The sequence below is a fragment of the Anolis sagrei genome, chromosome X (assembly GCF_037176765.1).
Source record: "Anolis sagrei isolate rAnoSag1 chromosome X, rAnoSag1.mat, whole genome shotgun sequence".
NCBI classification, from domain to species: Eukaryota; Metazoa; Chordata; class Lepidosauria; order Squamata; family Dactyloidae; genus Anolis; species Anolis sagrei.
In genome coordinates, this window is record NC_090034.1 from 34028003 (window position 1) to 34042261 (window position 14259).

The 14259-nt window shown below is 43.5% G+C and overlaps 1 protein-coding gene across 1 annotated transcript in view; it reads right to left on the bottom strand.

Moving 5' to 3' along the window:
- PPIL2 (peptidylprolyl isomerase like 2) overlaps positions 1-14259 on the bottom strand; it is a 99352-nt gene that overhangs the window by 55695 nt on the left and 29398 nt on the right. Inside the window, exons 6-10 of the mRNA XM_060785902.2 lie at positions 13484-13535; positions 6854-6945; positions 5042-5131; positions 1459-1534; positions 75-235 (exon numbers count right to left, since the gene is read on the bottom strand). Coding sequence (XP_060641885.1) covers positions 75-235; positions 1459-1534; positions 5042-5131; positions 6854-6945; positions 13484-13535 — 471 coding nt within the window. The remainder of the gene's footprint in view (positions 1-74; positions 236-1458; positions 1535-5041; positions 5132-6853; positions 6946-13483; positions 13536-14259) is intronic.

Here is a 14259-nt window from a genome sequence, read left to right on the forward strand (position 1 = left end):
GAAGTAGCTGTCTTCTACATCAAGAAGAGAGCCTTTGAAATGGCTCCCTTTACCAATCAGTAAACATCACTCACCGCATTCAGTTTATCCACTTTCTTTTTCTCAGGCCCCCGCATCGTTGCGGCCAGAACCTCATCTCCTTTGAACTCCTTATAGAGCTCCGAGAGCGTCTCTCGGGTCTCTACGTTTGCATTCTTCAGGTAGTAGGATGGGTCGGATTTTGCTTTCTCCTCATCTGCAAAACATTTAATACAGGGGTGTTGAACTCATTTTCATCGAGGGCCATATCTGCTTTTGGGTTGACTTCAAAGGGCCACTGAATTCATGGATAGAGGATCTGTGGATACAGAAGACCAACTATATATATATATTTTTACACAGTGGCTGTTGCTCCTTGGTTTTTGTAAGAGTCCTTTGCTCCATCTGTGTTGCTATGGGTTTAGTCTTCTCTTAAAAGAATTTGCCAAGACTCTCAAATAGACACCTCTGTTTTAGTTTAATTATTGGTATTCAATTTTTTCCTAGTGCAACTTTACAATGCAAATTCAAAAGAAAATAAGTTGGTGAATGAATGTTGCAGCAGTAAACTATTTTAGAAAGCAGAGGCCAATGCAGCATAACTTTAGCCACTGAGCTAAAACTTGTAAGTACTCCCAAATTCCTCTCTGATTACCCTTTAAAATTTTATTCAATGTAAAAGCATGGTGGTGGTGGGGGGGGGGGGGGAACCACCACAAGGCTTTAAAATTCTGTGCATCAAACTTTAGCCCTACTGTATCCTTCTAGCAATCCAGCCTCTCTTATTTTACAGTTTTACTCACTGCTGATGGTTAACTGTTTACATTTTTATTATTAATTGCTTTTTAATTTTTTATTTTCCAAGTCACCCAGTGGACAATGTTATGGAGTGGGATTCAGACACTGTAAATTAAACAAACAGCTAGAGCAGAACAGAATCACTGTTGTGTGCCTTCCAGTCATTGCTGACACATGGCTTGCTATGGCCTTCCTCTGAGGCTGAGAGACTGAGACTTCCCCAAGACCATCAACATGTTTCAAAGGCCAAGCTGGGATTCGAAACCACTTCTCCAGAGTTGTAGGGTGCATCTACACTGTAGAATGAATGCAGTTTGACACCAATTGAACTTCCATGACTCAATGTTGTAAAATCCTACAAGTCGTCATTTGGTGAAGCACCAGCACTTTTTGGCAGAGAAGGCTAAAGACCTCGCAAAGCCACAACTCTGGGGATTTCACAGCATTAAGCCATGGCAGTTAAAGTGGTTTCAAATGGCATTCATTCTACAGTGTAGATGCAGCTGTAGTCCAACCACCAGTTCACTACACCATCCTGGTCCTCGAACCCAATATATTGTGGGAAATCAAAATGGCCACAGTTGACTGACACAGTTGTCTTAGAGAGCCTGTTTTGATTTTACATCCTAACACCACTCTTACCTGGATCTGTAACTTTCAAGTTGTTTTTAACATGGAAAAAACTGGAGACATTAAATTTGTCCAAGTTGGTTGGATCCTTTCAAAGAAAGAGAAAAAATGAACTAAACAGGATGTAGATATTAGTCATCCTGACATCCAACGTCAGCCAACCACTTACAGCCCTCTTGATGTATTTTTTATTTTTCTCCAATAACCCTTTCTACAAAAGCTTCTCTTCACCCTGGCACAATCTTTCCAATGATTATGAAACTTGAAGCAAAAGGCTTTCAAAATAATGCAAGAGAGGTTGGACATTTGGAGGAGTGGGAGTCTAAAGCAGTACAGTAGGAAGGACATTAAAGTTGCCCAAAGTCCAAACGTAACACTGGGACATCTGTCTCATATGGCAATGCACATGCAAATTATGTAACTCCAGTTGAATGCGGCATTGTGCCTTTTGATAAGGACTCTTCCAATAGTCCATCACCACCAAGTCACCAGAGAGAGCCAATTGCGCCGTCTCTCATTAAATGACATAATTATGTCTTTCATTCAGCCCTGAAATTGTTTGCTTTTGCTGGTGAATAATTCTTTGGTTTGATGGCTGGCATTAAAACCAAGAGGCATTTACCAAGCCGAGCCTGCATCCAAATGACAGCCCACTGGCTGACTCAGCCCCCCTCCCAGCTCCCGACACCATTTTAATTATTTTTCTTTGTTCCCTTTGCTTCAGGAAGGAGGGGAACGACAATGTTTTCTGCAAGGAGAAAATCCCTTTTCATCAACTGGCACCTGAAGTAGACTAAGGATGTATCTATACTGTAGAATGAATGCAGTCTGACACCACTTTAGTTTTTGTATCTGGAAGTTACTGTTGTGTCAGGATTGGGACCCTGCCAGACTTAAGTCCCCCCAAGGAAACAGAGTGGGTAAATAATAATAATAATAATAATAATAATAATAACAACAACAACAACAACAACAACAATAAGACTCAACTGAAGAGTTTGGGGTGTAAATTTCATAGGACTGTGTCTGGCAGAAAAGGAAATAGTGGCAGAATGCTGAGCCCGTGGCACTTTTTCCATGGGTTAGGACCAACGGCTGAATAAGGAGCAGCTGGATCAGTTCCCCACAGATGGATTGGGAGGAGCAACTAGTTCAATGGGAGCAGCAACAGAGGCAGGCTTCCTGCCCAAGCTAGGAAGGCAGAGAGGGACAGTGGTAGAACTCGGGATGGAGTGAGAAAAGGGCCCTGGTGTGGTGCCAAATATTGCATTACACTGAATCTAAGGTGTCATCGAATGTGAGGCACACCCTGTTTTTGAAGCTTCCATTTCGAAAAAAAGAATATTCTTAGGACAGAGGTTCTCAACCTTCCTAATGCGCGACCCCTTAATACAGTTTCTGATGTTGTGGTGACTCCCCAATCATAAAATTATTTTTGTTGCTACTTCATAACTGTAATGTTGCTAGTTATGAATCGTTATGTAAATATCTGGTATGTATTTTAATTCACTGGATGAAATTTGGCACAAATACCCGATACACTCAAATTTGAATACTGGTGGGGCTGGCGGGATTAATTTTGTCATTTGGGAGTTGTAGTTGCTGGGATTTATAGTTCACCTACAATCAAAGAGCATTCTGAACTCCACCATTGATGGTATTGAACCAAACTTGGCACACAGAACTCCCATGGTCAACAGAAAATACTGGAAGAGTTTGGTGGGCACTGACCTTGAATTTTGGAGTTCTAGTTCACCTAGATCCAGAGAGCACTGTGGACTCAAATAATGACGGATATGGACCAAACTTGGCACAAATACTCAATATTCCCAAGTGTGAATACTGGTGGAGTTTGGGGAAAATAGACCTTGATATTTGGGAGTTATTGTTGCTGGGATTTATACTTCACCTACAATCAAAGAGCATTCTGAACCTCACCAACGATAGAATTGAGCCAAACTTCTCACACAAAACCCCCATGATCAACAGAAAATACTGTGTTTCCTGATGTTCTTTGGCGACCCTTCTGACACCCCCTCCTAACCCCCCCCCCCCCAGAAACGCTGTCTAAGAGTATTTTTTTCGAATTTCTGCTGCATGCATGACGGGCCCACAGACTTCGTAAAAAAGACTCATGCGGACACAAGAGTGTGAAGAAAGACAGAAGTAATCTTGTCTGCATGAGTCCTTTTCACAAAGTCTACAGATCCATTGGGAAGGAAGTGGAAACAGGAAGTAGTGCATAGTTAAAATACTAGTAAATAGCTTTCTGGTTAAAGCTGAGGACATCTGGTGAAATATTTCTTATTTATTTACCATGTTTGTATCCTGCCTTTCTCACCCAAATGGGACTCAAGGCTGCCTTACAACAGGCAGCAATGTGATGCCATACATATATGTATCAAATAAAAAATTGTAATTAAAATCGAACAATTAAAACATCAATTATTAAAATCACACCATCCAAAACATAACCCAGGGCCGTTCCAAATAGGGTAGCTCTGGCCTTCTTCACCCTGGAGGTCTGTCTGGTGAGTCTCTCCTGTTGCTCTGCTCTTCTGGGCAGGTGAGGCTGGTGAACCATGGGATGGATAGGCCTCCATCCCATGGCCAGCTCAGGATACTCCCCCCACTTCAAGTCCCAGCTCACCCGTGGAAAGCGTTCGCTACCCTAACAGGTGCCGGTCTCCCCACCTCTCGCCTTCTGCCCCTTTGGGTTTTCCCTGCAGGGCAGATTGTTAAGGAGCTAGGTAAAGTTTCCTGCCCCTTTGCCAGTTGTCATCCACCACCACACGCCATCTGCAGCCCCATAGTCACATCTGTGGGTTTTATGACCATTTTCCACCCCCGGACAGCGACTGGCATCTCCCTCTCCTGGCATCTCCATGTTGCTGAGCAACCAGATGTCATTGCAGGGCCCAGCTGGAACATCAGCTCTGGGTGCCATGGCAGCCGGTCTGCACAGCATGGCCTCTGCAGTAGCTGGGAGGAGGAAGGCCACGCTGGCTCATCCCTGGCCTGTTAGTCACACCGCCAGTGCAGAGGTTAAATGGCATTAGACATGAAACATGACCTTGGAATTTGCATACGGAAAAGATATTCAACTGATATAAACTTCTTATCATCAGCCTCAAGAGCATGCTGTGAAATGGCAAATAACTCCAGCTTTTTTCTGCATGTGGACAGAAATGGGATCACAGAATTTTTATGGAGGAAGATCTGAGACCATGCGTGCACAACACGTGCAGATCCACTGCAGCAGATTTATCATTGCCAAACTTGTATCCACCTGAGGACTAGTTTCCTTGGATGAGAGGAAACATTTTCCCGCTCTCCCAAAGGGATTTCTTGCACTGCAGGTTCCTTTTCTGGTGAAACCACTGAAAATTTATTATAACTCTCACCCAAAAAAAACCCCCTAAAGTTGAGGACGAATGGGAGGAATATAATTAGACATTTCCTTCGGTTCTCCCCATGGCTTCTTGCCAACTTTGTCCAATGATATATATAGCATCTATGCTATTAAGAAGATTTAGAAAGTGAGGCTATGGAAAATTAAATATACATCTACATTGACTTTTCCAAAAGGTCTTACCTGTAGTGTAATAATATCTTGCCTAGTAAAGGGCTCATCTGTTAGCAGGTCCTTGAAAGACTTTGTTTTTATATTCAGTTGTTCGACCGCCTTAAAAAGCCAAAAACATGCAGTCATATTTGGTAAGAAAATATTCCATAATGCATGTATTCTTTCGATTGCTGTAAGTTTTCTGGGCTGTCTGACTATGTTCCAGAAGCATTCTCTCCTGACATTTCTCCCACATCTATGACAGGCATCCTCAGAGCTTGAGAGGTTTGTAGGAAACTAGCCAAGTGGGGTTTATCTATTTGTGGAATGATGTCCAGGGTCAGACAAAGATCTCTTATCTGTTTGAGGCAAGTGGGAATGTTGCAATTGGCCACCTTGATTAGCATTGAATGGCCTTGCAGCTTCAAAGCCTGGCTGCTTCCTGCCTAGGGGAATCCTTTATTGGGAGGTGTTACGTGACCCTGATTGTTTCCTATCAGGATTTTCCCTGTTTTGTTTTAGTTTTCTTCTTTATTTACTGTCTTGATTTTAGAGTTTTTAAAATACTGCTAGCCAGATTTTGTTCATTTTCATGGTTTCCTCCTTTCTGTTGAAATTGTCCACATGCTTGTAGTTTTCAATGGCTTCCCTGTGTAGTCTGACATGGTGGTTGTTCGAGAGGTGCAGCATTTCTGTCTTCTGCCATAAGATGCTGTGTCTAGGTTGGTTCATCAGGTGCTCCGCTATGGCTGACTTCTCTCGTTGAATCAGTCTGCAGTGCCTTTCATGTTCCTTGATTCGTGTCTTAAAAACCAATCCTTTATTTGTTCCCCATGCGGTCAGTGGTTCAATTGCTGTATGGTAAGAACACTTTTCTTTGGGTGGATCTTTGTCTTGACTCTCGTGGCTTGTTCTTGGTCTTTCAGCTCTTCTGATGTCTGTAATGCAGTCTCCATTGGCCTGTAGAACCCAGTTTAGGTGGGTCAGTTCACCTTGGAGGAGGTGGGCTTCGCAGATTCTTTTTGCACCGTCTGCCAGGGATTTAATTGTTCACAGCATAATATGTGAACAACCACCATGTCAGACTACACAGAGAAGCCATTGAAATCCACAAGCATGTGGAGAATTTCAACATAAGTGAAGAAACCATGAAAATGAACAAAATCTGGCTACCAATATTTAAAACATTCTAAAATTAGGCAGTAAATAAAAAGGAACACTAAAAAAACAGGGGAATTCCTGACAGGAAACTATCAGGGCCAGCTAACACCTCCCAACAAATGATTTCCCCAGGCAGGAAGCTGCCAGGCTTTGAAACTGCAAGGTCATTCAATGCTAATCAAGGTCGCCAATTGCAACATTCCCACTTGCTTCAGACAGGAGTTCTTTTTCCCACCCTGGACATTATGCCACAGGTATATAAACCTCACTTGTCTAATTTCCAACAGACCCATCAACCTCTGAGGATGCCTGCTATAGATGGAGGTGAAACATCAGGAGAGAATGCTTCTGGAACATGGCCATACAGCCTGGAAAACTCACAGCAGGCTGTATGGCCATGAAAGCCTTCAATAACACATGGATTCTTTTTTTCCTGTTAACAAAGAGACTTTGGGGGGAAATAGGGGGGAGGGGAACCTATTTTTTCTTGTTTTCTGACTAATCGTCACATCTCTGTGTAGTACCAGTATTAGAAGGATGCAGTCATCATTTGCGTTCTGAAGAGAGTAACAAAATTGCTTGGACCTGAGAGCACTTTTGTATCGGGATATTGCTAGTGCAACCTTATGACACTCTTTTCTAATAAAAAAAGCAAACCATCAGATTGAAAAGGAAGCTCACCTCATAAGCAAACACATTTCCTGTCGTCTTGATTGTCACAATGTGGGAATTATTGGTGAACACGGTGAAGAGCACTGGACAGTGGTATTTACCTGATTAGGAAGAATAAAAGGATCCAGAAAATGACTGCTATTAATGCATGCCTCTTTGTGATTTGCTACAAGTGCCTTGCTGGAGAAAATAACATCTTAAGCAATTTTCTTATGGTAGCTTTCAGTATGAGCTCTTGCAGGGCAGCTAACAAATGGGGAGAAAAAACCTTTTCTCTTTTATTGTCGTAACAGCTTAGACAGAAAGTGGCTGGACCAAAGTTGCTGTTAGCTCAGTGGGGATTTGACACTGGTTTTCTTCGCTCCTTGTCTGGCACTCATAACTGTTACACCGCTCTCCCTTACAGAGAATTTAACACGTTTATTTCTGGGCATAACGGCTGGAGTCTGATGGAACACAGGTACTGTAAACTGAAATAAATTCACATCCTCCCGTAGCCTCCTGAAAGTTTTTTTTAAGTATATAGTCATGTATAAGTCTACCTCATGTATAAGTTGACATAGTGTATAAGCCGAGAGCAGGTTTTGGAGTCAAAATTATGGATATTAATATGGTCCATGGATAAACTGAGGATCATTCTGTGGAGAGTAGAAAATACCAGTGCCATTTCAGGGGGGCAGCTCCCCATGGTTGTCTCCACTGCAAAGTTTTCCCACCAAAGCATCCAAAAAGGCTAGAAGTGGCACCACAATGCTGGGGTCATTGCTTCTTTTAGATTCTCCTGGGGTGGACTAGGCCCTTGTATCTTGCCACTCTACTCAGAGAAAGGGATGATTCCATTTGTGATCAGAATGAAGCTACAGTGCTCACATGGATAGCATGACTCAGGTTTTTGGGTTGATGATTATTTTGATTAACATTTCAAGAAGTATCCTCTTTACCCAAAACCAATGCTCACCCTTTTTGGGGGGGGGGGGGGGATTACCTTTTGGTCTAAATTGCCAAAATTAGGGTGCACATTTGACTGGCATCATAGGATCGTCTTAGTGTTGAGCAAAAACAAAAAGGGAAAGCTGCTCCAGAAGTCCTTGGAGCTCCTATTTGAGGGACATCATCTCTAATTTAATGGCCATGGCTCCATGTAGCTCCTGGGATTTGTAGCTTGGTGAGGAATCAGAACCAAAATCTCATCCTTACACTTTACTACTGTTCTCTACCCAAAGATATAATGCTCAATTTTACATTGCCCTCCATCCCTAATTTTGCCCTCTGACTTAAGCACTTTATTACCCCTATACTCAAAATTGATTTGCACAAGTCCACCCACCCATGCCCAGGTTCATTTCAGGTTCATTGGTTGTTTGTTCGATGGTAGCTCTTATATTCTGTTACAATGTTGTTGTTTTATATGCTGTTGTTTATGTATTTTAGTGAGCTATATTTAACTACTGAATATACTTGAGTATAAGCCTAGGTTTTTTAAGCTGAAAAAGCCCCCCTCAGCTTATACTCTAGTCAAGGTTATTTATTATTTTACTCTGTTATTATTATTACATTTATTATTTTACTCTTATTATTGTGATTATTTAAAACATAACAAGATGAGTCCACAGCAAACAAGATCACTCTGCTGGCTGTTGTATTGGATCACACGTCGGACACTTCCCAAGTGTCTAGGACTGTGTGATGTATTGGCGAATAATGCGTGATTAATATAATAATTATTATAATTATTATATTTATTTTATACTTATCATTTTACTCTATTATTATTACATTTATTATTTTACTATATTATTATTGTTATTATTACATTTATTGTTTTACCTTATTATTATTGTTCTTATTCCATTTTTTATTCTACTCTGTTATTACTGTTATTCCATTTATTATTTTACTCTATTATTATTGGAAGGATATGCACGCACATTTACACTGAGGAAGGTTAGAATAATGGTTTAATCAGAGCTGGGCAGTCTTATCTTAAATTACAGTTTTATGTAAATACTCAAAAACATTTAATCTACTGATGCCTCAATTAATTTAATTTTATCAATATCTATTTTTATTTTGAAATTTACCAGGAGTTGCTGCATTGCCCACCCTCGGCTTATACTCAAGTCAATACATTTCCCCATTTTTTGTGGTAAAATTAGGTGCCTCGGCTTATATTCATGTTGGCTTATACTTGAGTATATATGGTATGTTGATTGGGCTCATCCCCATTTAAGCCGGGGAGTCTCTCCAGGGAGATGGACGCGGGGTACAAAAATAAAGTTGTTGTTGTTATTATTTCGGCAGTCTTAGGCATAGAAGGCTCAAAACCTTGTAAAGCTACAGCCCCTGTGATTCCATAGCATTGAGCCAAGGCAGTGAGAGTGGATATGGTCAGCAGCATAGATGCAACCCAAGGTTTTCTCTTATTTATTTATTTATTTCGGGCATTTCTACCCCGCCCTTCTCAACCCCCGAGGAGGGACTCAGGGCGGCTTACAAAGGCACAATTCGATGCCAGCATAAACATAACAATGGGTAAAACATGTAAACAGCAATTATAACAATTAAAACAGTCAGTATATACATCAAAATCAATAAAAACAATCTAATGCTCAGCGTTCACCATCTCAGAGTCCGTAAATCCATTCCACATTGTCAAGTACTACTGATTCTGGTCGTCATTGTCCTTATCTAACCGTCAGATTGTCTGAAAGCCTGGTCCCACAACCATGTTTTTAATTTCCTTCTGAAAGAGAGGAGGGATGTCGATGACCTAATTTCCCCGGGGAGTGAATTCCACAGGTGAGGTGCCACCACTGAGAAGGCCCTGCTCCTCGTCCCCACCAATCTCACTTGTGATAGAGGTGGGGTCGAGAGCAAGGCCTTCCCAGAAGATCTCAAACTCCAAGGTGGGACGTAGAGGGAGATGCGTTCGGACAGGTACGCTGGGCATAACTGGGGCACAAGTTTTAATTGTGCAAAAGCTCTCCTGGCCACCACTGAGACCTGGGGTTCCAAGCTCAGTGATGAACCCAGGATCACTCCCAAGCTGCGAACCTGCGTCTTCAGGGGGAGTGTAACCCCGTCTAACATGGGTTGTAACCTTATGCCCTGTTCGGCCTTACTACTGACCAGTAGGACCTCTGTCTTGTCTGGATTCAGTTTCAATTTGTTCGCTCTCATCCAGTCCGACACAGCAGCTAAGCACCGGTTCAAGGTCTGGACAGCCTCCTTGGTGACAGGTGGGAAGGAGTGACAGATTTGGACATCATCTGCATAGAGATAACACCTCATTCCGAAACTCCGGATGATCTCCCCCAGCGGCTTCATGTAAATGTTAAATAACATCGGGGACAGAATTGAACCCTGTGGGACTCCACACAATAATGGTTGTGGGGCCAAACAGGTGTCACCCAGTAACACCTTCTGGGACCGTCCCTCAAGAAAGGACTGGAGCCACTGCAGAGCAGTACCCCCAAGTCCCATATCTATGAGGCGTTCCAGAAGGATACCGTGGTCGACGGTATCGAAGGCCGCTGAGAGGTCCAGCAGAACTAACAGGGACACACTCCCCCTGTCCAGTTCCCGGCGAAGATCATCTACCAAGGCGACCAAGGCTGTCTCAGTTCCATGTCCCGGCCTAAAGCCAGACTGTGCCGGATCTAGATAATCAGTGTCTACCAGAAATCCCTGGAGTTGTGTTGCCACCACACGTTCCATGACTTTGCCCAAGTAGGGGAGATTGGAAACTGGCCGATAGTTGTCTAATTGAGTGGGGTCCAGTGATGGTTTTTTCAACAGCGGTTTTATGATAGCTTGTTTTAAGCTCGCTGGAAACCTACCCTCCTGTAAGGAGGCATTAACCACCACCTTCACCCACTCTGCCAAACCCCCTCTGGCTTCTTTTATCAGCCAGGATGGGCAGGGGTCTAGGATGCATGTGGTAGGTCTCACTTCTCCAAGGATCCTGTCCACATCCTCAAGATGAACCAATTGAAATGAATCCAATAAAACCGGACAAGCAAATGCTCGTGTTACATCCTCAGAGACTGCTGTTAATATGGCGTCGAAAACGGACCGAATCAGCGCAACTTTATCTGTAAAGAATCGAGCAAAAGCTTCACAGCGAGCCACCGAGTCATCAGGGATCTCGCTTTTCGGCGGATTTAACAGACCCCTGACAACTCGGAAAAGTTCAGCTGGACGATTCTTCGCAGATGCAATATTGGCAGCAATAGATGATTTTTGTGCCGCCGCTATTGCCACATCGTAGGACCTTAGAAAGGCCTTCAGATGTGTTTGGGCTGATTTGGTAGGTCTCTGGCGCCACACGCGCTCTAGCCACCTTTTCTTTCGCTTAATCGCTGCCAGCTCCTCAGTAAACCAAGGGGCAGGTTTAGCTCGGTTACTCGAGAGGGGGCGTTCCAGAGCGATTGTATCAATTGCCCTAGTCATCTCACTGTTCCAGTGGGAGACCAAAGCAACGACAGAATCGCTAGCCAAGGAGGTGGGAAACTCCCCAAGAGCCATCAAGAAGCCATTTGGATCCACAAGTCTCCTGGGGCGGACCATTCTAATGGGTCCACCACCCCTGCGGAGGTTATGAGGCACAGTAAGTCTAAACCTAAGCAGGTGGTGATCGGTCCATGGCAATGGAGCGATGGTCAGCTCCTCCACCCCGTCACCTTCCTCCCATCCCTGCGTGAAGACCAAATCCAGTGTGTGTCCGGCACTATGGGTGGGGCCAGATACTAATTGGGACAGGCCCATGGTTGCCATGGCGGCCATGAAGTCCTGAGCCGCCCCTGAAAGAGAGGTCTCGGCATGGACGTTGAAATCTCCCAAGACTAAAAGCCGTTGGGAGCTCAACGCCAAGTTCGAGACCACTCCTGCTAGCTCAGGTAAGGAGACTGTCATGCAGCGGGGTGGTCGGTACACTAACAAAATCCCTATCCTGTCCTGGTCACCTATCCTAAAGCTGGCACACTCAAAAGAAGATGACTGTGGGATGGGGCACCTGATCAGGGGGATAAAATCCTTGTAGACCACTGCGACTCCACCTTCCCGCCCTCCAGGTCTTGGTTGGTGGTGCACAGAGTATCCTAGCGGACAGAGTTGGGAGAGATTCACCCCTCCTCCCTCATCTAGCCAGGTCTCTGTTACGCAAGCCAGGTCTGCTTGTTCCTCCTGGATTAGATCTTGAATGATGGAGGTTTTCCCATTTACCGACCTGGCACTGAACAGCACCACTTTTAACCTGGAGGGACCACCATCCTGGCACCTCAGCTGTACCTTGTCAGGAGAATGTTTTGGGATTGCCAATATATCCTTGTTAATTTCAAGCCGAATGGATTGTTGGGTTGTACTGCGAGTGATTTTCGGAATTGCCAATGTTCTACTATAAATTTTGGGCAGAATTTGCTTTTGTCTTGAGTCATTAGTATATTTAGAGGTTGCCAATTTCTTGTGAATTTTGGGCCAAAATGAATGTATTATTTTCCCTTTCCCGTATCTTCCTCTACCTGTCACCACCTCTATGGCGGACCCCCCACCCACGAACCCCCCCCCCCCGGGGAAGCTCCCTCCACTTTCCTCAATTGTTGTTCCAGTTGTTGGTATTTGGTAATGATCATTGTTGTTGTTACTTGTAGCTGGATCCCTGCATTCCCACCCCTTTATGCTTCCTGTTTCTTCCAGTATACCAGAGATTGTAAGGTGCACTTGTACAGTAATGGAAGGGGAAGGTAACACAATTAATAGCTGATAGAATGTCAATAGCAGCAAGAGTAGCATAAGTGGTGACATAGAGAATAAAGTGCTGATAGTTCACAATATGTTCACATAGAGAATAAAGTGCTGATAGTTCACAATATGTCTGAGTATCTAAGTGATAGTACAGAATCTCAGAACATTTGTTTAAAGTGCAGGAGTAGCAGCAACTTATCACACATTTGATGGATTGGGGCCAGCTAACAACACGGGTTCTGGCGGATTAAGGAAGAACTATAAAGTGCTCAGGCTAAAGTGACTTAGTGCTAGAATAGTTCCGCAGTTCAAACATTAATGCCTCCTAGGAGTAAGTCCAAATGACAGTCTATCAAGGGCAGTCAGTTCAAACCATAGGAGCGCAGCTTCTTGGATCCGTGGAGAACAGGCCGGCACCCACCTGCACAGCTCGGCTCAACCAGGGAAGGCAGTGTGGAATGAATAGTTAGTTGTTTGAGTACTGAGAGTCCTGACAGTGATTCTCTTCCATTGCTGGAAGCTTTGGTGTCCAAACACTTTTGCTTTTAAAGAAGGAATTCTAAGCAGGCAGCAACTGTAACGCGCACCTTTTTTGCCAAATTAAAAAGAGTGCACTTTTTGCTGCTGCACATTACATTCCAGAGCAATGCAAAGGTTGACCAGCCTGGTGGAAAAGAGAGCAACCAAAACACCTTTCTGCTCTTTTACAGCTCTGTCCTCTTTTTAGGGGCAACTTGAATTTCTACTTTCAGCTTTCAATTATGTAAGTCATACTGTCAATGGTGTGTGCAGCTGTCTTATTCTGTGCAGTATCTTTTCACGGCATTGACACATTTTAATTGTTTTTGTTTTAACTGATAAAAATGAGACGTCAAGAAATGCAAAGTGCCAACTCACCATCACTGTTTTTAGCAAAGTTCAGCTTGATGAGAGATTTGGCATCGATTTTCTGCAGGGGTAAACAAAGACGACAATTAATCATCCTGCCTTGGCACTGACCTCGACGACATGTGAAAAAGTCACTATGGTACCAAGTGACTCAGAACGCATCACAGATGCTCTCACCATCCACAGATGTAGACTGAGACCAAGCCATGCTCTTGGGATGCAAAAATGCAGTACAAAACTATACCATTGTGGTGACTGCACAATTCGAGAACTTTGATTTCACCCTGTCAGCTCTGTATCCCATATAATCCTGGGATTTATAGCTTGGGGAGGCATGAAGAGATCTCTGGCAGAGAATCCTGACTTCCTCATAGGATGGAGTCATGAAGGTTAAAGGGGCATCAAAGAACTGTGAATGTATAGTGTGAAAAAGACAACTGATCCTACATAATCCTAATCCATCTTTTATTTAGAACTATATACATGGTATCACATCATGCTTGGCCCTGAACCTTCCACGGTATTATTCAGAGCACCCTGAATTTAGATGCCTTTCTACTTCTAGGGCACCGGGATATAAATACATATAACAATAACAACAACAATGCTTTGCTTTCCTGAGCCTTTTAATGATTTCACACTAGCTAATGTATATACCGGTGTTGCCCAGGTATTGCAGGGGACAATGCCCACCTGCTTTCTCACCTCTCTAGCTCTGAAAAGGCCTATGTCACAATGTCTCCATGCCAATACTCTGGCAATGGTGGGTAGGCTCTCTTTGTGGC